General features: G+C 58.1%; 1 protein-coding gene across 22 annotated transcripts in view; it reads left to right on the forward strand.

Annotated features, from left to right (window-relative positions):
• The first annotated feature begins 2,881 nt into the window (after positions 1 to 2,881).
• The window catches only part of DAZAP1 (DAZ associated protein 1), a 28,017-nt gene continuing 7,754 nt past the window's right edge, over positions 2,882 to 23,144 (forward strand). For 5 of the 22 annotated variants that reach the window (XM_016934559.4, XM_016934552.4, XM_016934553.4 and 2 more), the window contains exons 1-7: positions 3,242 to 5,421; positions 12,809 to 12,849; positions 13,513 to 13,679; positions 13,976 to 14,041; positions 16,379 to 16,489; positions 17,580 to 17,628; positions 21,112 to 21,194. In XM_016934559.4, the coding sequence (XP_016790048.1) occupies positions 4,964 to 5,421; positions 12,809 to 12,849; positions 13,513 to 13,679; positions 13,976 to 14,041; positions 16,379 to 16,489; positions 17,580 to 17,628; positions 21,112 to 21,194 (975 nt within the window). In that variant the 5' untranslated portion in view covers positions 3,242 to 4,963. Of the gene's footprint in view, positions 3,144 to 3,241; positions 5,422 to 11,202; positions 12,013 to 12,808; positions 12,850 to 13,512; positions 13,680 to 13,975; positions 14,042 to 16,378; positions 16,490 to 17,579; positions 17,629 to 18,648; positions 18,942 to 21,111; positions 23,123 to 23,144 lie in introns of those variants that run through there. The other 17 variants (XM_063800959.1, XM_016934561.4, XM_054673736.2 and 14 more) reach the window with 11 other exon arrangements.

The following is a 23,144-nucleotide window of genomic DNA, read 5'->3' on the forward strand; positions in this document are numbered from 1 at the left end:
TTTTTCTTTTCTTTTCTTTCTTTTTTTTGAGGTGGGGTCTCGCACTGTAGCCCAGGCTGGAGTGCAGTGGCGCGATCTCGGCTCACTGCAACCTCCACCTCTCATGATCAAGCGATTCTCCTGCCCCAGCCTCCTGAGTAGCTGGGATTACAGGCATCCGCCACCACACCTGGCTTTCTTTCTTTTTTTTTTTTTTTTTGAGATGGAGTCTTGCACTGTCGCCCAGGCTGGAGTGCAATGCTGTGATCTCGGCTCACTGCAACCTCTGCCTCCTGGGTTCAAGCGACTCTCCTGCCTCAGCCCCCTGAGTAGCTGGGATTACAGGCACCCGCCACCACGCCTGCCTAATTTTTGTATTTTTAGTACAGACAGGGTCTCGCCATGTTGGCCAGGCTGGTCTTGAACTCCTGAGCTCAGGTGACCCGCCCACCTCGGCCTCCCAAAGTGCTGGGATTACAGGCGTGAGCCACCATGCCCGGCCTGTATTTTAAAAAATATATTATTTGTAATCAGCTTGTGCCCGACTTCCTTCTTTGGGCCACATTCTGTGCATTTCATCCACCCACTGCTTCATTGTTCATTTATCCAGTCACCAATAGATGGATGTGTGGTTATTTCAAATGTTCCAGTCTTGTTTTGTTTTGTTTTGTTTTTGATAGAGACAGGGTCTTGCCATGTTGCCCAGGTTGGTCTCGAGTTCCTGGGCTCAAGCAATCCTCCTGCTTCGGCTTCCCAAAGTGCTGGGATCACATGTGTGAGCCACTGAGCCCAGATTTTTTTTTTTTTTTTTTTTTTTTTTGGCAGGGTTTGGCTCTGTGGCCCAGGCTGGAATGCAGTAGTGCGATGTCGGCTCACTGAAACCTCCAACTCCTGGGCTCAAGCCATCCTCCTGCCTCAGCCTCCAAGTAGCTAGGACTGCAGGTGCATGCCACCAAACCTGGCTGATTTTTGTATTATTATTATTATTATTTTTTGTAGAGATGGGGTTTCGTCATGTTGCCCAGGCTGGTCTTGAACTCCTGGGCTCAAGCGATCCTCTCATCTCGGCCTTCCAAAGTGCTGGGATTACAGGCATGAGCCACTGCATCCGGCCTGTTTTATTTTAAATGGGGTTTTAGTCCCAGCTACTTGGGAGGCTGAGGAGGGAGGATAGCTGGAGTCCAGGAGTTCAAGGCTGCAGTGAGCTATGATTGCATCATTGCACTCCAGCTTGGGCAACAGAGTGAGAGCCCGTCTCAAAATAAAAGAAAAAAAAGTGTTTTGTACTATTTGTCTGTGATCTTGTTCCTTGTATTTTTTTTTGAGACGGAGTCTTGCAGTGTCGCCCAGGCTGGAGTGCAGTGGCACGATCTCGGCTCACTGCAAGCTCTGCCTCCTGGGTTCAAGCAATTCTACTGCCTCAGCCTCCTGAGTAGCTGGGACTACAGGCGCCTGCCACCATGCCTAGCTAATTTTTTGTACTTTTAGTAGAGACGGGGTTTCACCGTGTTAGCCAGGATGGTCTCGATCTCCTGACCTCGTGATCCGCCCACCTTGGCCTCCCAAACTGCTGGGATTCCAGGAGTGAGCCACCATGCTCGCCCTTTTTTTCTTAAGAGGGAGTCTTGCTCTGTTGCCCAGGTTGGTGTGCAGTGGCACGATCTTGGCTCACTGCAACCTCTACTTCCTGCGTTCAAGCATTTCTCCGGCCTTAGCTTCCCGAGTAGCTGGGATTACAGGCGCCCACCACCACGCCCGGCTAATTTTCTTTTGTATTTTTAGTAGAGACGGGGTTTCACTATATATGTTGGCCAGGCTGGTCTCTAACTCCTGACTTAAATTGATCCTCGGCCTCCCAAAGTGTTGGGATTATAGGCGTGTGCCACCTCACCCGGCCTTGTTCCTTGTATTTATTTAATTCTGTGATGATGAATAAATCAAACGATCAGGCTGTCAATGTGCTGTGAGATTAAGGAGAAAAGCAGTAGGCAGCACGTACCCGGTTTTACAAAACCCTGCGGGTCACCTGTTTACTACCGTCAGCCTAGACCGGTTTTTCCACCTCCTTCTGCTGACATTGGAGGACGGGTATCATTCTTTTTGGGGGGTCGTCCTGTGCACTGCAGGGTGCCGAGCGGCATCTCTGGTCTGGACCCACTCGATGCCAGCAGCACCCCGCACTCAAGTTGTGACAACCAAAACCGTGTTTTCAGACATTGCCAAGTTATCCCCTAGGGGGCAAAGTCACCCAGAAGAACCACTGATGTATGCAATTAACAGATGCAACTAAAACAGTATTTGGCTATTAATAGTAATAGCACTTGGGGGGGGTCAATAATATCTTTTCATAGTCACTGAATTTAGTTAATTGTTTTGATTTGATTCCAGTTCAGCCCCGAACTGGGTGACCTTGGCCAAGTGACTCAGCCTCTCGGACCCTCGGGATCCTCTTCTGTGAAATGCGGACAGGGGAAGGAGCCTCGCGCGGGACGCTCACGTGCCGTTCCCGCTCCGTCCGCCCGCCTGGGGTGCGGGCGGGTACACTCCCACTCCCCGCAGCGCCCCACGCGGCTCCACCGCTTCCGAGTGAAGAGTTAAAGAGGAAGCGGCAGCCGCGCCTGCGCCCGCAGTGCCTAGCCCGGAGCGCCGGACGCGCAAGCGCGCACACGCACGCAAGCCCGCACGCGCGCGCACGCACGCACGTGGCTCGGCCCGCGCGCATCCTCCCCTTGCAGGGGCGGGGCCAGCGCAGGGACTCCACTTCCCAGCGTGCCCCGCGGCAACGCCAGGAGCCTCCGAGGAGAAAGGAAAACGCGCGACGGCCCCGACTGCGGCGGCGCGAAATCCGCCTCAGGGACGCACGCACAGACGGAGTACCCCTGGACCCGCCCCCGGAGGCCCCGTGCGGGAGCGCGCCCGGGCGTGCGCAGGGGCGGCGGCGCGGCGGCGCGGGGACGCGCGGTGACCGTTGGCGCCGAGGGGAGGAGGCAGCCGCCGCTGCCGCCGCCGCCGCCGCCGCCGCCGTTGCGCAGATCCGGGCCGCGGTTGTGGGGAGGGCGACGGAGCGGGTGACCTTCCGGAGGCGGGAGCGAGCGAGGAGGCCCGGGAGCGCCGAGCGTCGCCGCCGCCGCCGCCATGAACAACTCGGGCGCTGACGAGATCGGGTGAGGACGAGCGGCGCGGGCCTGCGTCTCCGCCCCGAGCCCGGCCCGCCGCTCCCCGCCGCCCGGCCTCAGACGCCGCCCCCCGGGGCCGCCCCGTCAAGGTCACGCCGGCCGGGGGCGGACTCGGGACCCGGACTCGCCGCGGCTTCGCGCCGGGGGCCCTGGACGGGTGCCCGGGGTCTGGGGGGGGTCCTGGCGCCCCCGCCGCCGCTTCCCGGCTTCCCGTCCTGGGGGACCCTGAAGGAGAGCTTGAGGGGTCCGGGGGGCCCCGCCGCCGCCTCCAGACTTCCTGGTCGGGGGAACCCTGAACGGCCACCTGGGGGGGTGTCCTGGGGCGCCCGTGCCGCCGCTTCCCGACTGCGCGTCCTGAGGGACCCCGAATGGGAGCCAGAGGGGTTCAGGGGCCCCCGCCGCCGCTTCCTGGCTGTGGCGGCCCCGAACGGGAACTTGGGGGGTCTGGAGCGCCCCCGTTGCCGCCTGTAGGGCTTCCTGGCCTGGGGGACCCCGAATGAGAACCTGAGGGAGTCTGCGGGGAGTCCAGGGCGCCCTCGCCGCCGCCTCCCGGCTTCCTGGCCAGGGGGACCCCGAACTGTGGCGTGGGGGGTGGTCCGGGGCGCCCCCAGCGCGCGCCCAAACTTGGCGGGCGGCGCACGTGGCGAGCCGAGGCGAGGGTTCCGGTTCTGCCACCGCCCAACTTATCCCACTCGGGGCTCCGGGCTCCCCGCTCCCATCCCACCCCCCCAAAGTGGTAAGGTCGGGAGGGGTTCGCAAACCCAGGGCCCGGGGGGCTCGGGTCAGCCGGGGCCTGCTGTGTTTACGTTGCCTCGGCGCCTCCCCGCCGGGGGTGGGCTTGAGCTGCGGAAGGAAGAGTCAGCGCTTCCGAGGCGGCGACGGGCCCGCGGATCTTTGCTGAGCCGAGGCGTCCCCTCCTATAGGAGCCTGACCTGCTCCGGACCCCGCGGGGCCGGGAAACCTCATTTCGCTGTGCCCCGGGGCTCGGCGCCATTCTTTGGTAGGAGCGGCTCCTGCCGCAGCGACGTCGTTTTAGAGTTGCATTCTTCCGGCAAAACAGTCTGGGTTGGGTTTCCTAGTGGTCTGGTGTAAATTTCTCGGTGCCCTTAGCTTTGAGCAGCGCCCTGTGTTCTCAGCGCTGGGCTTGGCTAGTGCGGGAGCGGTTGCTGCTAAGAGGGTTGCCTTGGCAGGCGCCTCTCGCACCAGCTACAGGTCACACTTGTGGATGGGAAATGCCTTTTGTGGGTTCTCCCCTTCCCCAGACAAAACAAAAGAGCACCTTCCGTTGGAGAACCAGGATGAAAGCACTTAGCCCCTGCCTAGCCCGTGCTGTGAGTCCTCTCCAGGCACTTTGACTTGGCAGGGTCCGTGTGCCTGTGTGGGGGACATTGCAGGGATGGGCCTGAGCAGGGAGTCCACCGGCCATGGGGGATGGAGCCATCGACTTTGGGGTGAGGCACGGAAAGGGCTCCCAGATGGGGTACCTGGATTAGGTCCATTCAAGCCGCGGGTGAACGTGGGCCCGCTCCACCCAAGCCGTGGCTGTGAGGAGGCTGGAGAGAGGTGAGGGCTCCTGTCCCCTCCCTGCATGGACACCTTTGGGAAGTGGGGCAGCTGGGGTCCCAGCCTGGGTCTGGAGGGGTCCCACCCACAGCACAAATAGGCTCGCAGGCCACCCGGACGCCCCGGGCTGCGTGGAGGAGAACTGGAGTGCATGGACCCTGCTCTCCTCCCCGGCTGCCAGGAGCGTCCACTGCTTTCTAAGTCAGACTCCTTGGGCAAGAAGTGTTGCCACAGCCGCCCCTCGCATGGGAGACCGGCTTCCATTCTATGCGGAGTCCACGGTCTACTCTGATCTTGCTGTGTGGAGTTGTTGTGTGGGTGAAATGCTTGTGACCCTGCGAAGCGCCCTCCTGGCAAGTCCCCTGCAGGTGCGGTGGGTGCCATGCGGGAGGGTGCTGAGCTTGGATGGAAGCAGGCCCTCTCTGCGGCAGATGGCAGCTCTCAGGACGCCATGGGTCTGTGGTGTCCCTTACCCACTGGGGGGGCTCGGCAGCCTGAGGAGCTCCCTCTTCCTGAGGCAGAGCCCTCACTGCTCACTGCCATGGAGGAGGCAGGAGATCCCGCCGGACCCCGCTTGGAGGGCTGGGCCTGGAGCATGCATGGGTGCGGGGTCAACGCCTCAGGAGACTTGGAGCTTGGGAGCCCCCTGTTCTGGGACACTTGTGGCCGTCCAGCTGCTGCCCTGGGAATCCACACCTGGAAGGTGGGTTAGGGAGCCATCCTTGGGGGAAGCTCTGCTTTTGAGTCTGAGAAGTCGTCCCAAGTTTCGAGGGTCCCTGTGCTGGCTTAGAAGTCCACGTAAAGCTTGATGGGGGATGAAGGTCAGCTGAGGCCTGCCGGTGATAACGGATGCCTTACACACACTGACTTCCAGTCAGCTTGAGGGGGGCTGCATGCAGGAGGAAGCGCATACGTGTGGTGGGGTGTGGGGAGTCCCTCTCTGGATCATGGTGGGTTTGGCACGCGGACCCTACATGGTGGATGTGATGGACAGTGTCCTCATTTGGGAGCGGGGCCTGTCCTGGTCCTCTTGTGAAGGGTGGGGGACAGGCACTGACCTGTCAGGAGGGTTAGAGGGTTGGCACCAGCAGGTGGCCTGGAGCGCTCAGAGCACGCGCGATCAGGAAGGCCTGAGTCTCCAGTGTGCCCTCCCTGCCCTTGTGAAGTCATCTTAAAGTCTGGCTTGAGCGCCTCTGACTTGGATTCTGGGAAGCTGACACAGCGCGGCCGGGGTCGCCACATCCTGTTGAGTAGCCGCTGGGTGCTGGGCACCTGGGTGGTAGACCAGGTGTCAGGGATAGGGCGCATGCCCGGCTTACTGGGGAGAGGACAGAGGCTCAGAGGTGTCACCTCGAGCGCCCAGGCCATTGTGTTCTGCTGGCTTCCAAGGCAGCACACGGTCATGGAACTGGAGAGAGAGGTTTATGGAAGATTTTATCTGGTACACTGGGGAATGGTAAGACAGGGACACCTGGAAATATTGTAGGAAAGTCACAGAGGGAGGAAGGACTCAGCGGAGAGAGGAGAAAGCCGCCTCTGGGCAGCTTGGAGGATACCCAAGACTGTGGCCGGGGGCCATGCAGCTCAGAGCCAGGCCCATGGCAGGTCTCTGGGTTTATTGGGTGGCTGTGGAAGGAGACATCCTGAGTGGGGCTTCTGGCTGGGCCCCTAGAGGCCGTGACTGCTTGTACCTGTGCAGAGTGAGCACAAGGCACCTGGCAAGATTGTTGGTCAGGCCAGAGAGGGCCGTGATCTGGGGGAGGCTGTTGCAGTGTGGGGAGTGATAGGGAACCTCATGGGGCCGTGCCGGCCTTTCTGGGGCTCTCTTGGTGCATTTGGAGTTATTCTGAGGCAGGTCTCCTGGGCTCTGTCAGCACTCTGGCCTGGATCACTCTGGGGCACCGTGGGCACTGCAGGGTGCTGGGCAGCATCTTTGGCCTCCATTCACTCCGGGTCAGGAGTACCCCCAGTCGTGACAACCAGAAATGTCCCCAGACATCACCTAGTGTCCTGCTGGGGGGAGAGCCACTGTCTGGGAGCATGTGTGCTTTTGGCCTGGTTGCCCCTGCGCTGGGGGCACCTGCTCCTTGTGGTTTATGGCTTGTCCTGTGTCAGCTCCTTTGATTCCTGTGAATGGGCCTTGAGGGTGGATGTGCTCCTGACTGGCTCGCCTTGGCTCCGATGGTCTGGAGCAGGCCGGTGTCTAGAAAGGCAGCAGCATGGACCCTGGCGCTTGCCCTTCACACAGCAGCTCCCCAGTGGTCCAGAGCTAGCAGCAGTGCGCAGCGTGCCCAGCTGTGCTTGTAGCCTTGGCTCTAACCCTTGGCTTTGCCAGAGAGACTGAGGCACAGAGGAGTTGAGGGATGGGCCCGGGGTCACCCCCGGGGGTGGAAGAGCCGGAGCTGGGAGTCCACACTCCTGCACTGCCCGCCCCGCACAGAGGGCGCTCCTGGTCAGGCGGCTATGTTCATGGTGCGACCCATCAATCTGAGGTTGTGCTGTCTTCTGTGAACTGAGGCCTTTTCCCATCCAGGCCTGGTCCCCGTGACACCATGTCATGATGTCAGAATCCCTGAGAGCTGTGACAGGGCTTTTGGCAGAGGCCAGTCATTCGACAGATGCTTATAGGCTGAGCTTCCAGCTTGGCTCCAGGCGTTGCCAAGGAGAACACTGGTCTGCCTGGGAGGGCGGGGCTGGCAGGGAGAGGATGAGGGTGACCACAGTTAGCACCCAGGATGTGGGCATTCAGGGGCTCCTTCAGCACACAGCAGCGCGTTCCAGTTCACGGACCGCTCCTGTGTTCTGTGGACCCCACACCCTGCAGGCGTGGGCTGGAGGGGGGGCATCTGACCCTGCTGGGGAGAGGGAGTCCAGGCTATGGAGGGGCGGGCTGGGCTCACTGGCCTGAGGCAGTGGGTGAAGTGGTCCTGGTTTCCCACCTGGTCTTAGGGGCAGGAAAGTCCCTAGAGGCTCTTCCTGATGCTCTGGAAGAAGAGAAGGGTTCCCCACACATCAGCCGCCACTGGGCCTGGACTTCTGCCTCTTGAGATTGTGCACGGAGCTGAGTGTGACTGGCGGAGCCCGGAGCCGGGGGGGGTCTGTGGGGAGGCAGGCTCCTCCTGGCTTGGTCCCCCGGCCCAGCAGGAAGGGAAAGGTCGCCTGCCAACTGCCCCCATTGAGGCTGTTGGCCCCGAATGGCCGGGCTGGCCATCGGTTTTTGAAGCCCACTCTGGTGCTGCCAGGAGGTCAGGGCTCTTTGTGGTCAGCCTAGGCCAGAGGAAGCCTCTGCAGATGGACTTTACGCATAAATACAGCACAGCCACCCGAATGGCACGCAGCAAGCGAGGTTGCCATCCAAAACGGCTTTTGCTTTAACAGGCAGAAGAGGGTGGCTGCGCCGGCCACCGTGGATTGAGCACCTGCCAGGTGTCGAGCTGCAGGTCCTGGGTGCCAGGCTTGCAGATCCTGGGAGATGTTCCTCATGACCTTTGATGGGCAGACTGCACGCTGGACTCCAGGTTGCAAGGGGAGAAGTGGAGCTCATCCCACGCCTCCCCCACTAATGAGAACACCCCTTTTGGGTTTGTGGGGTGTGAGGTCTGTGGGAGCCACGACTTCCAGTGTCGGAGATGCTGTCAGCTGGGTGATGACTCTCCCACCCAGCGGGCCCCTCAGAGGCAGGGTGCAGGAGCCACATGGCTGGCCGACCCCTTCATCTGCATAGGCCAGCGTTGCCTTGCCCCGTTAACGTCCTCGGTCCACACGCCGCCAGCCAAGGTGCAGGCTGAGCAAGCCTGGAGCTGAGGACAAGCGGACTGCCGGCCCCGTAGCAAGCCCACGAGAGCCAGCAGCTCCTCCTTTTGGCCTCTGCCCGCACCCGGCTTCCTGGACTCCGACGTTTACTTGTGTGAGAGTTGGTTCTGCTGCCTGGGCAGTTGATGGACAGTGTCTGGGAGGTGCCTGCCCAGGGCCCCGCATGTTTCTGATGTGCCGGCTTCTCACTCGCGACCTGGTGAGGTTGGCAGCCAGGAGCTTTCTTATTTTATTGATTAAAACATCCTGAGATTCAGAAGTAGGGACTTTGTGCCAGGGCCCTGGAGGCAGTCCCTGCGACTGAGGAGATGACCCTGCCTTCTGGGACTTCCTGGAGGCTTCTGTCTGTAGACCAGGGAGAAGGTGTTCGTCGGTGGCTCCTGAGCGGTAGTAAAAGACACATGGACACAGGGAGCTTTAGCGTTAGAAGCTGCTCTCAAATATCTCAACAGAAACACACAGTGTGGCCGCGCGCGGTGCCTCACGCCTGTCATCCCAGCACTTTGGGAGGCCGAGGCGGGCGGGTCACCTGAGGTGGGGAGCTCCAGACACAGCTACGTGAAACGAAAGCTATCTGCTGCTGTCTCAGATTTCATAAGGACTGAGACTTGTTTCAAAAGAAACTGAAATTCTGTCTTGTTCTCAGTAATGAAAGTCTTTTATGCCATAATTGTATATATAACTTCTGACTTACAGGAAAATTACAAAAATTCCCATATCCTCTTGGCCCTGCCAGACTCACCATTGGCTGACATTTTACCCTTTGGCACGTGGTGCCTCTTGCCCCACCCCCAGTGAACTGTGTGTGTGTGTGTGTGTGTGTGTGTGTGTGTGTGTGTGTGTGTGTTTAGATGGACCCTCACTCTGTCGCCCAGGCTGGAGTGCAGTGGCTTGATCTTGGCTCAGTGCAACCTCCGCCTCCCGGGTTCAAGCAGTACACCTCGAGCTCAGCCTCCCGAGTGGCTGGGATTACAGGTGCGCACCACCGAGCCCAGCTAATTTTTGTATTTTTAGTAGAGATGGGGTTTTGCCATGGTGGCCAGGCTGGTCTCGAACTCCTGACCTCAGGTGATCCGCCCACCTCAGCCTTGCAAAGTGCTGGGATTACAGGCGTGAGCCACTGCACCCGTCCCCACTGTGTGTGTTTCTACTGAAATATTTGAGAGTAGCTGGAGACCGATGCAGTCCCCTTTATGTGGACACTGAGATATCTATTGTTTTCCAAGAACAATGACATTCTCTCACATGAACACAGCACAGTGATCAAAATTGAGAAAGTGGCCGGGCGCAGCAACTCACGCCTGTCATCCCAGCACTTTGAGAGGCCGAGGCTGGTGGATCACGAGGTCAAGAGATTGAGACCATCCTGGCCAATATGGTGAAACCCCGTCTCTACTAAAAATACAAAAATTAGCTGGCGGGCGACTGTAGTCCCAGCTACTCGGGAGGCTGAGGCAGGAGAATCACTTGAACCCGGGAGGCGGAGGTTGCAGTGAGCCGAGATCGCGCCACTACACCGCAGCCCGGGCAACACAGCGAGACAATTTTTCAAAAAAAAATTGAGAAAGTATTTATTATTTTTTAAAATTTTATTTAAGAGTATTTTTTTTAATTTTATTTAAGAGTATTTTTTATTTTTTTTTAATTTTATTTAAGAGATGAGATCTCTGTCACCCCGGCTGGAGTGCAGTGACACAATCACGGCTCACTGCAGCCTCGACCTCGACTCAAACGATCCTTCTGCCTCAGCCTCCCAAGTAGCTGGGACTACAGGTGCCTGCCACCACCTGGAGTCTCGTTACGTTGCCCAGGCTGGTCTTGAACTCCTGGCCTCCCGTAATGCTGTGATTATAGGCGTGATCTGCGCCCAGCTGAGAAAGACAGTACTGATACCAGGTTATCTAACCCCCTGGCCCTGTTTCAGGTTTCTCAGCTGAGCGTTTCTAGCCCTTCCCCCTTAATACACAATTTTTGAAATTTAAATGAAGACCGAAACTGGACTGGTCTGACAAGTTCCTTCTGCCAGTGAGGTGGGGGTGGAGGGGGTACTGGGCTGCTTGGAGGACACCTGCCTGTTACCTGGCTGTTGGGTGGGTGCAGTGCTGACTACAGGCTGCTGTTTCTTCAAGTGACTTGGATTTGGTTTGGTTTTCAGGGTTTTGTGTGTGTGTGTGTGTGTGTGTGTGTGTGTGTTTTTTTTTTTTTTTTTTTGAGACTGCTTGAACTTTAATTCCAAAGGATTGTGTAAATGAGCATTTTTCCGGTCGGTTCCAGCCAGGCTTGGGGGCCCTTCCTTCATGGGGTGGGGGCTGCTGCTGGCTCCTGCTGGGTGCCGGGCCCTGCTGGCAGGGATGTGGGCGGGGCTGGCCCTGACTCAGCGCGGGTACAGCCTATGGAGATTGAGGCACGCGGAGGCCTCGCTCCTCCCACGGTCTCTAGGCCTGACCTCAATGCTCCCTGGCCTGATTGCGAAGGGTGCGTGGGAGACGTAGGATTTTAAGTTAATGAGGCCTCAACCTAAGCCTGTTGCTGTTGCGTGATCAGCATGGTTTTCCCTGAAATTTGCCTTTTCAGATCTCGTCTCTAAGGGTCAGGAAGCACAGGGCGGCTGGCACACCCCGCCTCTAATTCTTCCCGCCTCAGCCCTCCCCACCGAAGAACGGGGCTGGGGGGTTGCTTGTTGACGTTTTGAAGACGGCAGTGGGTGCCTTTCCTGTGGTGGGAACATGCTTTGTTTTTCACACACTAAATTTAAATTAGTCGTTCTTAGGGAAAAAAGAAGGAACAGGGACAAGCTCCTGGCGGTTGGCTGTGGCAGACACTTCACCAGGGGCTGACTCGCGGGGGCTGAGTGTACAGGCCCCAGGTGGTGGTTGATGAGAGGTGATGAGTGTGCCAGCCACCTTGCAGGGGTCTTTCCTGGCGAGCTGGCAGGAGCAGGGAGGAGCACGTTGCTCCTGCTGCTGGTGGGGCAGTAACGTGTTCAACCTGCCAGCGACGTTTTTGCTGAAAGCCGAAGCCAAGGGTGGTGTGGTTGGCCGTCAGGGATACAGGGCCCCGTGTGGGAATGGTGCTTTCAGTGAGGCTGGCAGGATTCTTGCGGCTCAGGTGGGAGCTTTGGCCTGCACGGTGTTTTGCTCTCTGGAGACCAAGGGTGATGATGGTGCTGGCACTGAGTCACAGCTGAGATTCAGCTCGGGGACTTCATTTCTGAATGCGTGTCCTCTTTCCCAGGGAAAGCAGGCAGGATGGGAGAGTTGCCGATAGAACCACCTCTTCCCTGCCTCCTGGGCTTGGGGGAAGCTTGAATGACATCTAAGGCCCCGTGCCTGGGTAAGCCTTGTGGTGTCTCAGACATGCCCAGTGGGTGCCATGGCTGACTCAAGGTGGCACAGTCCCCATTGGGAGTTGGCACAGTCCCCATTGGGAGTTGGCACAGCCAAGGCCCTGGGGCCACCTGGAGCGGCAGTGAGGTGGAAAGGTGAGTGGGCCCTTGGGCGTCGCTGCAGGGTCGATGGCGGACGCCTTGGGAGAGCTCCAGCTCATCTGCCCGGAGGAGACAGCCCCAGGACGGGGGTGGCGCGGGTCTTTGGTGGGGGCAGGCAGGAAGTGCCAGTGCTGAGACTGAATTTCAGGCCCTTCTCATCTGCCAATAAGAGACATCCCCAGAATGGGGGTGGCGCGGGTTTGTCGGGGGTAAGTAAGTGGGGCCAGTGCTGAGACTGGAGCTTCAGGGCCTTCACCTTCATCTGCGGGCCTCTCGTTCGTTCGTGAGTGCAGGCTCATTGGGAGGCTTCTGTCTGTGTCCCCCCACCCCCGCCCCAGGCTGTAATTCAGAGGCCGTGTGGCATAGGCTTCTAGTTTACTGTGCATCATTTCAGATGTAGACTTCTAGATTCTTTTTCCTGATTATAAAATACTCGTAAAAGCTGTAGGAAAGCGAGCCTGTGTCCCGCTTGGCAGCAGTGCAGGTGAGCGTGGTGCCGTCACCACTGGCCTGTCCCAGGAACTCATCGCCCGCCGCGCATGAGGTCGGCGTGCGGCTCTGTGGCACGGTCCTCTCCCCATGGCAAGGATTGGGATCATCTTTCATGTCTGCAGACAGCATGGGCGAGGCTGACTCGCCATTGCTGTGAGCTTTGTATGCCGTCACGTGCACAAGGACGTTCGCGTCAACTGCTTCTGTGGTTTGAATTAAGACCTCAGCTTGGCTTGGATGGGGGCATTTCTAAGGCGAGCGCTGTCTTGATCCTGAATGTTTTCTCATTGAATCGCAGGAAGCTCTTCGTGGGCGGTCTTGACTGGAGCACGACCCAAGGTAGGTGGGGAAGGGGTGTCAGGTGGGTACTGCAGATGGGCTCTAGGACCTCGGCCTTCAAGTTGTGTCTGCCCGCCTCTTGCTACTGTCTTGGATGTTTTAAAGTCCTTTTGACGTTGTTCTGATTTCTGGGCAGGGGACAGAGTAAGTGTGTATTTGCTGTGAGACTGTTAATTTGGTATTTCCATCCCAAGTTACAGGGAAGACCTCAGGCTGCAGGTTCCTAGCTCCGGGCTGAGGTGGCTTGTGGAGGCAGACAGCTGTTGTCTGGAAGTGCAGAGGGCTGGGGGCTGGCCAGGCTGTTACTGAGTTCAGAATAGGAGGAAAGAGTGTGTAGCAAAGTCGGCGCTCCTTGGCCACTGCCAGCATTCAGAGTTGTCGTGTTTGCCTTGCCTTAAACGTTGCCTTCCTGGACGCCTACAAAGTCAGGTTGTAACTGCTGGCCACTGCTGTGCTCACTGGCAGCCCCTGATTTACGTGAGGACCTCAAGTGTGTGTTGGGCAGAATTCCCCAGCGCTTCCCGTACACCCCCCACCCCCAGTGCAGCATCGCTCGGTGCGTGGCTGGTGGACTGGAGGAGTGTGCGTGCCGGCAGCACTGCCAGGCATGTGCCTAATGCTCTGGCCCTGTGTGTTTGTGTTTTCTTCCTGATTTCTGAGCAGAGACTCTGCGCAGCTACTTTTCCCAATATGGAGAAGTCGTAGATTGTGTTATCATGAAAGATAAAACCACCAACCAGTCTCGAGGCTTTGGGTTTGTCAAATTTAAAGACCCAAACTGTGTGGGGACGGTGCTGGCCAGCAGACCGCACACGCTAGATGGCCGAAACGTAAGTGCCCTTCCGGGAGCTCACACCCGCTCTCTGTCTCCCCTGTCCTTCCTCTGCTTCATTTTTTTCCTGGACTCTGACCGATGTTTGCGTTAGAGCATGTTTGAACGTGGGGTCGATTGGGAAGGATTAAGCCTTGGTGCTGAGGCTGGATATTGCAGGAGGATACAGGGTGAATGGAGCCGGCGGGGCGGGGCGGGCCCGGCTGCTGTGCCGTGGCTGCTGTTGTGCTGACACCCTCTTTCCTAGAGAAACAGCCTCTTATTCACAACCAGCTGATTTGAAATTTCCTGCAGATCGACCCCAAGCCATGCACACCCCGGGGGATGCAGCCGGAGAGAACACGGCCGAAGGAAGGATGGGTAAGGGGCTGGGCCGGGCGGCCTCCTTGTGTGTTCTCCACTCCACGTGGAAAGGAAATGCGTGCCTTCAATCTGCTGTTGTCGCTCGTTAAGATTGAGGGCGACACAGGTCTTCTGGGTTGGCACTCGAGCAGCTGAGGATCACCCAGATTTATCAGTGCCGTGAGTGTTTTACAGCCAAGAAAATTCTTACTAATCTGTCTTAGGGAAAAAAAAAAAAATGACAGCTCATGCCACTGATTATCAGGAGCCAGTCAGCTTCCCTCTGTGCCCTCTGTGCCGGGCCTGCCCCCTCCCACTGCCTGGCCCTCCTCAGAGGTGGGCCATCCTTCCACTGCCGGGGCTGGGCCGGGCTGTGTCAGCTCGTGCTGGCCACTTTACTGCTCCACTTGGGATCCCCTGACGTGGCAACTTGGGTTCTCTGACCTGCGCCCTGGTGCTTGCCTGGCCGACAGGGCACCGTCCTGGCATGGGGTCTCCTTGGCATTTGGGTCTCACCACCACCCACACCTCACCTTCCTCCAGCCCTGCAGTTCTCACACCGGCACCAGGAGCCTGGTGGGGCAGTGCAGATGGAAAAGCTCTTAGCCCCATAGAACGTGCTGGACGGTGCAGACCTGGAGGCCTGCTGAGGCACCGGGTGCCAGCCTCTCCACAGTGTGGGCAGCAGGGTGGGGTCTATATGTATTTACATCCATCTCTGTCCACATACACCATTCCTAAGGACCGGAGGGTGCGTCTCCTAAAATGACGGCCACCCCTCGCATGCACCCACCGTCAGCACGCTGGAAGCGGCTGCAGGGAATCCCGTGTCATCTGTGTCCAGGCTGTGTTCCCAGCTCCAGGATTGTTTCACAAGTGTCTCTCATAGCTGATTTTTTCAGACTGGAATCCAAGGTTCATATTCCATCTGGTTATTAATGTCTCTCTAGCTTTTCTTAAGATATAATGGGCACGTAGTAAACTGCACCACTTGATGATTCTGACCCATACACTCATGAAACCATCCCGACCGTCACGGCAGCGAGCACTCACCCCACGCACACACTCATGAAACCATCCCGACCGTCACGGCAGCGAGCACTCACCCCACGCGCACACTCATGAAACCATCCCGACCGTCACGGCAGCGAGCACTCACCGCACGCGCACACTCATGAAACCATCCCGACCGTCAACGGCAGCGAGCACTCACCCCACGCGCACACTCATGAAACCATCCCGTCACGGCAGCGAGCACTCACCCCATGCGCACACTCATGAAACCATCCCTACAGTCACGGCAGCGAGCACTCACCCCACGCGCACACTCATGAAACCATCCCGACCGTCACGGCGGCGAGCACTCACCCCACGCGCACACTCATGAAACCATCCCGACCGTCACGGCGGCGAGCACTCACCCCACGCGCACACTCATGAAACCATCCCGACTGTCACGGCGGCGAGCACTCACCCCACGCGCACACTCATGAAACCATCCCTACAGTCACGGCGGCGAGCACTCACCCCACGCGCACACTCATGAAACCATCCCTACAGTCACGGCGGCGAGCACTCACCCCACGCGCACACTCATGAAACCATCCCGACCGTCACGGCGGCGAGCACTCATCCTCAAAGGTTTATAGTCTCTTAATTCAAAGCAGTTGGAACAACTTAAAATGTGATAGCCTTGGATAGGAAAAAAAAAAAAAAAGGATGGTTGGTGGGTGGGGGCAGGAGGAGAGCAGCCCCAGCCCTAAGGGCAGCCCGGGAGCTGGACCAGAGACTCCTGGCTCTGGCCACCCAGTGAGCGCCGAGGCCCCGGGAAGTGGTGCCCAGGAGCAGGCGCCCTTGCCAGTGGGAGGCCGGCAGAAGGGGCTGTGTGCTTTGGGCCAGTGTTTCACGCAGCTCTTGAGCTGCTGGAGGTTTCCGTAGTCATCATTGTCACCTGCTGGAGATGTACAGCCTGAAATCCAGCTTCCTCTCTGCTCATTTCGTCGTCGCTGCTGCCTTTCCCCTGCCGTCCTAAAGTCCCTGCCTTCACACTGGAGCACTTTTCCACGTGGCAGTGGTTTAGCTGAGGCAAGGCACGCACTGTGTCGTGGGTCCGTTTAGCTGAAATGCAGCTCTGCAGAAACGCTCAATCCCTGTCTCCTTGGGTCTCTCTAGAAAAATGAGAAAGCGTCTCAGCAGAGCCCAGTGTCTTTGGACTTAGCGGGCTTGTGGAGTGTTCTGCTCTGGCTTTCAGCTGACTCTTAAAACCAGCGCGGATTGGCCTTTATGTCCTCCGCAGCTCGCGGGAAGGTTTGGAGGGTTCCCGTGTGAACTAACTATCCTTCCCTTCTTCAACAGCAGAAAGGACCCAGGAGCGATAACAGTAAATCAAATAAGATATTTGTCGGTGGAATTCCTCACAATTGTGGTGAGACAGAGCTCAGGGAATACTTCAAGAAGTTCGGAGTGGTGAGTTTCTCCCCACCCCGGCAGCACTGTGGGGACAGAGCCGCTTCTGCTCAGGCCTGGGCCTTCTTGGGGCTGGAGTGGCCGAGCCACAGGTGCACGGGCCTTTCAGGCTGGGAGCTCGCTGTCTCGTATTTCCCCAACGCCTGCGCCCTCCGGAAAGGTGGAAAGCCCAGCCTTTGCCTTCATGGCCATTTTGTGTCCCAGTAGGGTGGTTGGGCGGTGAACCAGCCTGACAGCCTTCAGGGCGGCCGCCCGATTCCATTGTGAACACCGTGGGGTCCAGTGTCAGACAAGGGCAGTTACACGGAAACGGGGTTCAGTGTGGCCTGGGCGAGCCAGCCCCACAGAGCTGACTTTCCACTGGGCAGGTGGGAGAATGCCCGAGCTCCGTTGAGCCCAGTGCCAGAGGGAGCTGGGACAGCCGGAGGGGGCCGGCGGGGAGCCCTCCTAGTCACCCGAGGCAGGGGCGTGTGGTCACCCCAAGGTTCTGCTGGGACTCACGCCGTGCCCCGCAGGTCACACTCCGAGCCCCGCCAGCAGGACAGCCCTGCGTGTCTGAGTACTGTGCACGTTCATCAGGTGGTACCTGAGGGTGCCACGGGCCTGGGCCAGGAATGAGAGGCCCTGAGCGGGGCCTGGAAGAGCAGGGTCTGCAGAGGAGCTGTGTGTGGCTGCCCCGCCACTTCGAGTGAGGGCCGAGCGTGCCCTTTGCTTCCCGCGTTTGGGTGGGAAGGGCTTCTGTGGGGTCTCCTGGCTCCCACGTCCCCTGCTAGGATGCGTGGTCGGCGTTGTTGGCCCTTCATGTCCGTCAGCACACACGTGAGTGGGGCCATGGGCAGCCCGGAGGCGGGTATCCAGACGCCTGTCCTGGAGCTGCTTCTCCCTGCCTGCGTCTGGCCCTGGGAGTGTTGGGGCTCCAGCCTTTCTCAGACAGCAGCCCCACGGAGCAGCTGTTGCCCGTGCACCTCCCCCGCTCAGGGAGGGTGCACCCTGTGCGAGAGTTTGGGTTCATGGGAACAGGCTGTGCCCTCGGAAGAACACCCGTGGCGCTGGCCCTGGTGCCCGTGCTGACGCCACTCTCTCCTTCCAGGTCACGGAGGTAGTCATGATCTATGATGCTGAGAAGCAGAGGCCCCGAGGTAAGGGCAGATCTAGTTTGACCTCGGCCTTCTCCCTGCTCCTCCCTCAGATGGCAAACTATCTCACCCGCCAGGCACACACAGGTGGCGGCTGTAGCAAACAGCCTCAGGAAGGGACGATTTGGAGACAAATGACTAAAATGTGGGCTCTTCATGTGCACCCCATTCAGCCTGTCTGTGCTTCCCGAGGTCAGACGTCACACATTGTTTTTTGGCTTGTTCTTTTGAAGTTTTTACGACTTGTCATGAGTCTCGGCCTGGCTTCTGTTTTTCACTGTCCGGAAGAGTGTGGTCCTTCTGCATTTGACCTTCCTTCACCCTCATCCAGTCCTCCCAGTGTGGCCGGTCTCATTTCGTGTCGTCAGCTGGGTCAGCTGGCTCGGTGTGGAGCTTGGATTTTCCGTGATCCATCCCATGCTTTTTTTTTCTTTCTTTTTTCCTTTTCTTTTCTTTTTTTTTTTTTTTCAGTTTTCTCCCCTCTCTGAAGTCAGCAGGGCAGGTGGGAGGAGGGGTGAGGAGTCACCTCAGGGCCTCCCCTCATTTTCCCTCAGCTTCTTGCACACCCATCCATGCTGGTTTGTGGAGCTGGGACGATGGGCGCCCAGTTTCTGTGCCCCTTTTCCGTGGCTGCTGCTGTCTGTCCCGCCCGCCCGCATGGTTTTGGTTCATCAGCTGCTTTTGGCCGGCCACGTGAGCAGACCTGCAGCCTGGGTCTGCCCGCCACGTCCGTGCCGCCCCCGCACCAGCGGCCCAGGTCAGTCGGGGCAGCCCCGAGCGCCAGGTGGCGCCGCAGCATGCCCGCCATGCTGGAGCATAGTTTGCCATTTGAACCTCCCTCCCCACGGTCAGGAGTGCTCCTCCTCCATGTCGGTTACGCTGTTAAGTCTTAGTCGTAACTTAATTTAGACATACATGCTTAGTGACGTACTTAAGTGTTTCATAGTAAAGTACAGTGATGTTAAGTAAGCTGTTTTTCCTTTTCTCTCTGTGAATTGTGTGTGATTAACGATATCTCTTTAGATTTCTCTTCTCCAGGTGCTAAATTATATCACACAGGTACAGGCCAGTCCCGCAGTCAGAGGAGGGAGCGGCTTTGCTCCAGTGGGGTGTAAACGAAGTTTCAGGTGTTTCTGTCCCGCTTCCTCAGTGGTGATGTCGCCTCTTGACAGCCGCATTCCTAGACAGCGCTCAGGGCGCCTCCCCCAGGACCCAGCGCCTCTTGCACTGTGCCCGGACCAGGCGAGCCCTGTGGTTTCAGACACTCCTGCAGTTTGCGAAAATGTCTACTTCTAAATACGTTGTTTCATCACCGATGCTGTGTTCCAATACTGCCTCTGATCTTGGGAAACTTGAGCGCGCGGGAATCTGAGGGTTGCTTCTAGATCCTCCCGGTCCCCCTCCGGCTGCCCAGAGCTGGCGCCCCTTCTCCTCGCGTCCTGTCCTGTCCCGTGTGGACGGGACGTGGCGAGTGTCGCTGAGTCCACACTGGTGTACAGAGCACTTCGGGGCCAGCACGTGGCCACATGTCCTTAGCTGTTGGGCTTTGAAAGTGTCCCTTGGGTGTCAGGCGAGTGGAGGGCCGGAGAGACGCCGCGGCGCTGCTTAGCGGGTCCTCCCAGAGAGCGTGTCCCCTTCCCTTGGCCTTTCTGCATCTTCTGAGACGGGTCTGTGTCCCCCTCCCCGCCACCTCCTCCCTCTTCCTCTCCACTGACTGAAGGTCATGGCCATGTCCCTGTCAGGGACCCCGCCTGTGTCTCGGGCACACAGTGTCTGTGCGGGTCCCTGCTTGGCCCTCCCACGTCTACCCTCGGCCCGCCCGCTCCAGCCGCTGCCTCGTTCGCCTCTCAGTCCCCTCAGGTCTTCTCCATCCCGCGCTCCTCTCGCTGTGTGCCTTGCCCTCCTGGTCCCTCCTCCTCTTCCTCCTCCTCTTCCCCCTCCCCCTCCTCCTCCTCTCCCCCTCCCCCTCCTCCCCCCTCCCCCCCGTCTGGTTGCAGACACTGCGTGCACAGTCACGCTCAGGTGCACACGTGTGCTCAGGACGGTGGGAGGCTCCTGAACCACAGTGACCTTTGTCCCCTCACAGTCTGAGCTGCCCTTTCTGCCCCGTTTCCATCTTTCCCTGCCCCCAGTTTTGCTTGTCCTGTTTCTGCCTGGTCCCAGCTACAGCAGCCCTGGCCCCTGTCTCTTCAGCTTGAGAGGCCCCACGGTAGGCTGCTCCTTCCGGGGGCCGTTGCCTGTTCCCACCCCCCACGGCCCTTCTCTGCCGCACTCGTTCACGCCTCACGCCCGTGCTGCGCTGTCCCCTGCTGTGTGGTGCCTTGTCACGCACCCTGTGCCTCTGGCGCGGGCAGCCCATCTTCAGCCCGGTCTCAGCTCTTCCCACGTCCGTCTTTGTTCTGTGAGGTCTTGGGCAGCTGTCTGCCGGGCACTTCCATCTGGGGAGGGGCTGGTGCCGCCTAGGCCCCGCCTCGGGAGGACGGTGTGCTTTGCGGTGTCGCGCTCCACCTAGCCGGGGAGGCCTGGAGAGCCCGGCGTGCTCCTGCGCCTAGAGGAGGAGACCCACCCCGTTAGCCGGGGGCCGCGCCCACCCCAGACCCACTAAACTTCGTTTATACTGCCACTCTTGTGTTTGGGAAATGCTAAATTTTTTTTGCCTTTAAAATTTTCTGTTTTGATCCCATGGTGCATCTCGCTCTTGCTGCTGGCAGCAGAGTCTGACCTGCTGGAACCCGTTGTGGCCTGTATCTTTGTGCATTGTTTCTCTACCTGTATAGAACATGCATAGATGTCTACGATATGACCTCTTCTAGGACTCCTTGGGCTTACCCAACGGTGTTGCGTAAGCCTAGCGAGGCACCAGCTATGATAGATACTGTATCTGTTAACGCTTTAGAACGATATATGGCTGCTGTCAGCACTAGCTGCAAAGCAAATTGCAAGCCAAGGGGGAGAATCCTGGGTTTCAGAGAAGCAGACACACATCCACGGTGCACACCCCTGACTAAGGTGGCGCATTCCACGCGGGCCCCCGGCCTGCAGGGTTCACTGGCAATCTCTCCGCAGGCGAGAGCCAGAATATTCCAGCACGGGCCTCTGACCCTCCCCTGGGGGGCGCTTTGTCTGCCAGTAGCGATGGAGGCCCTCACCGTTCCCCTGTCTCCGCTGCTGCTTTCTAAGATGTGCTCCTTGTTCCAAATCTGTGACACGGAGCCCCAGCCCGGGGTGTCTGGGGCGGAGGCTTGACTCAGGCCTCAGTCAGCAGAGCCGTCACCGGGAGTGCGGACGTCACCGTCTGTCCACTCCGTGTGCAGTCGAGTGGTGGCTCCTGGGGAGGGAGGCAGCTGCCCCAGGGGCCTGCAGCGCCCCACACACAGCTTAGCTGAAACCCAAGGTCGATCCCTCGGCCCGTCCCTAATACTGTTCATCATCCTGTTTTGTGTCACAACACCCTGCTACCTTGATTCACTCTTCGTCGTTGGCTAGGTTTTGGATTTATTACTTTCGAGGACGAACAATCAGTGGACCAGGCTGTCAACATGCATTTTCACGACATCATGGGCAAAAAAGTGTGTAGTTGTAGTTTTATTTTACCTTAAGACCAAACCAAGTCTTAGGCAACTTAGGGGTTTCACTGGAAAGGAACATTCCTTCACGGAAAGGGTCGGGCGAGTTCGTCCTGTGAACCTTCGCTGCGTGAGGTGGGCCTGGGTCTGTAGACGTGAGGAGGGTCCCATCCTTCCCCAGCACCCTTCCTGCGGGGTGGGCATCTCTCAGCTTTGCTCCTGGAGCCCCTCCCTCTGGGTGACCTGGGACTGGGCGGGTAGGGGGCTGGGGCTGGGAGGCTGTGGCGGTGTTGGGGCTGGCTCCAGTGAAACCGCAGCGTTGCCTCAGGCTTGGTTTCCACGACCACTCCTTCAGATGTCTGCAAATCCCCATTGTCTGACACTGACCTGTAATGTGATCAGCAAGGGACCTTTGAGAGCCGAGGTTCCGCTTAAAATGGAAAGCACAGTGGAAACATCATGAAGGACTGGTTGTTTGAATTGGGTCACTTACTGTGGAACTCCGGCACCAGCCACATGCTCTCGGTAGTACTCAGCCACCATGCAGTCAAGTGACCTCTGGTTGTGTCATCTTCATACTGTGTTACCCCCGGAGGTGAGAGGGACAGGAGGCCACCCCCCCAACCCCCAGGCCAGCCCTTGGAAGGCATGTGTCAGAAAGGGGTCCCTAAATCCTTGTTTTACCTGGACCCTTGGAGGTTCTTGAGAAGTGGACTCTGAAATAAATAACTGGTAGAAATTCTACAGTGTGGAATTTCTTGCAGTTAGCAAAAGCTTAGGGGTCCAGGTTTTTGCAGGATTCCTGTCTTGGTCCTTTCAAACCAAGGAGGTCTGCTGGCTCTGCCAGGCCGCCTCACACGCCCAGTGGGATTCTGACCCGGCCTCCTTGGTGCGGCAGCGTCTCCCGTTAACGGAAGAAGACGCTTAGCCCCTCTGACAGGGCCATGGTTGTTTTTTCAATTAAAATGTCCTGGAGGGAGCATCGCGCTCATTATCTCCTGCCCCTGCCCTCTACCCCAGCCAGAGGTCTCGATCGCAGAACTTTTTTAAAAACAGTAGCATGTGTAGTTATTTTTGTATACATGTGGCTTAGATTGGGTTGCAGACTTCATTAATTCCATTTGAACCCAACTAAAACAGGAGACACAATCCTTGTTCTGACATCGAATGCAGCTTGTGGTTTAAAATGAGCCTGCCGGCTGCATGGGTGCACGACAGTACAAGCAGGGCTTCAAGGAGTCTGCGCCCAGTGTTTTAAGCGACTACCACACTGACAATTTGGGGAAAGCGTGGTCTTGATATATGGGGCAGAAAGAGCTCTGTACAGTGCACACACCTGCTGCTGTCCCTGGGCAGCCCCTGGGTCCCCCCAGCCATGACTGTTCTGCGCGAGCTCCTGAGCTGGGCGACCTCAGTGTGGGTCTCGCCTTCCAAGCCAGACAGTCGTTGGAGTCCAGCTTGCCCGGCGCCGGCCTTCACTGGTTGGCTGGAGCGGCACTTGGCATCGCCGCCGGCCCCTCATGGGGGTTTTCCGTTTGTGGAGTGTTTGGTACCGCGTGGTAGTTAACCCTCCATGCCAGGCGACTGCATTGCTGCATTCGGGTAGGAAAGGGTGAAAGAATTTTTTTTTGTTTTTTTTTTTTAAAGTACAAGGACCGCTCTGCTTTGTAAGCAGGAACCGCAGTCCCCTGAGGAGGGTGTGTGAAGACTCGCTCATTTGAGTTCTTTGAAATGGGTCCCTTGGTCCTGCTGTCACATTGCCTTGAGCTAACGGATCCTGTTCCCATCATAGGCCGGTCCTTGGGGCATTGGGCAGGTGGGGGCTTTGTGCCTCTGCGGCTGCTGCTGTCTGTTCTCTAACAGGCAGAACTGAGGGATTCTGAACTCAGGATGTGCAGCTCTCCAGACTGAGACCCCAAGGCTGACTCCAGGTGGATCCATTGTCTCTTTATT

The sequence above is a fragment of the Pan troglodytes genome, chromosome 20 (genome assembly GCF_028858775.2).
Source record: "Pan troglodytes isolate AG18354 chromosome 20, NHGRI_mPanTro3-v2.0_pri, whole genome shotgun sequence".
NCBI lineage: Eukaryota > Metazoa > Chordata > Mammalia > Primates > Hominidae > Pan > Pan troglodytes.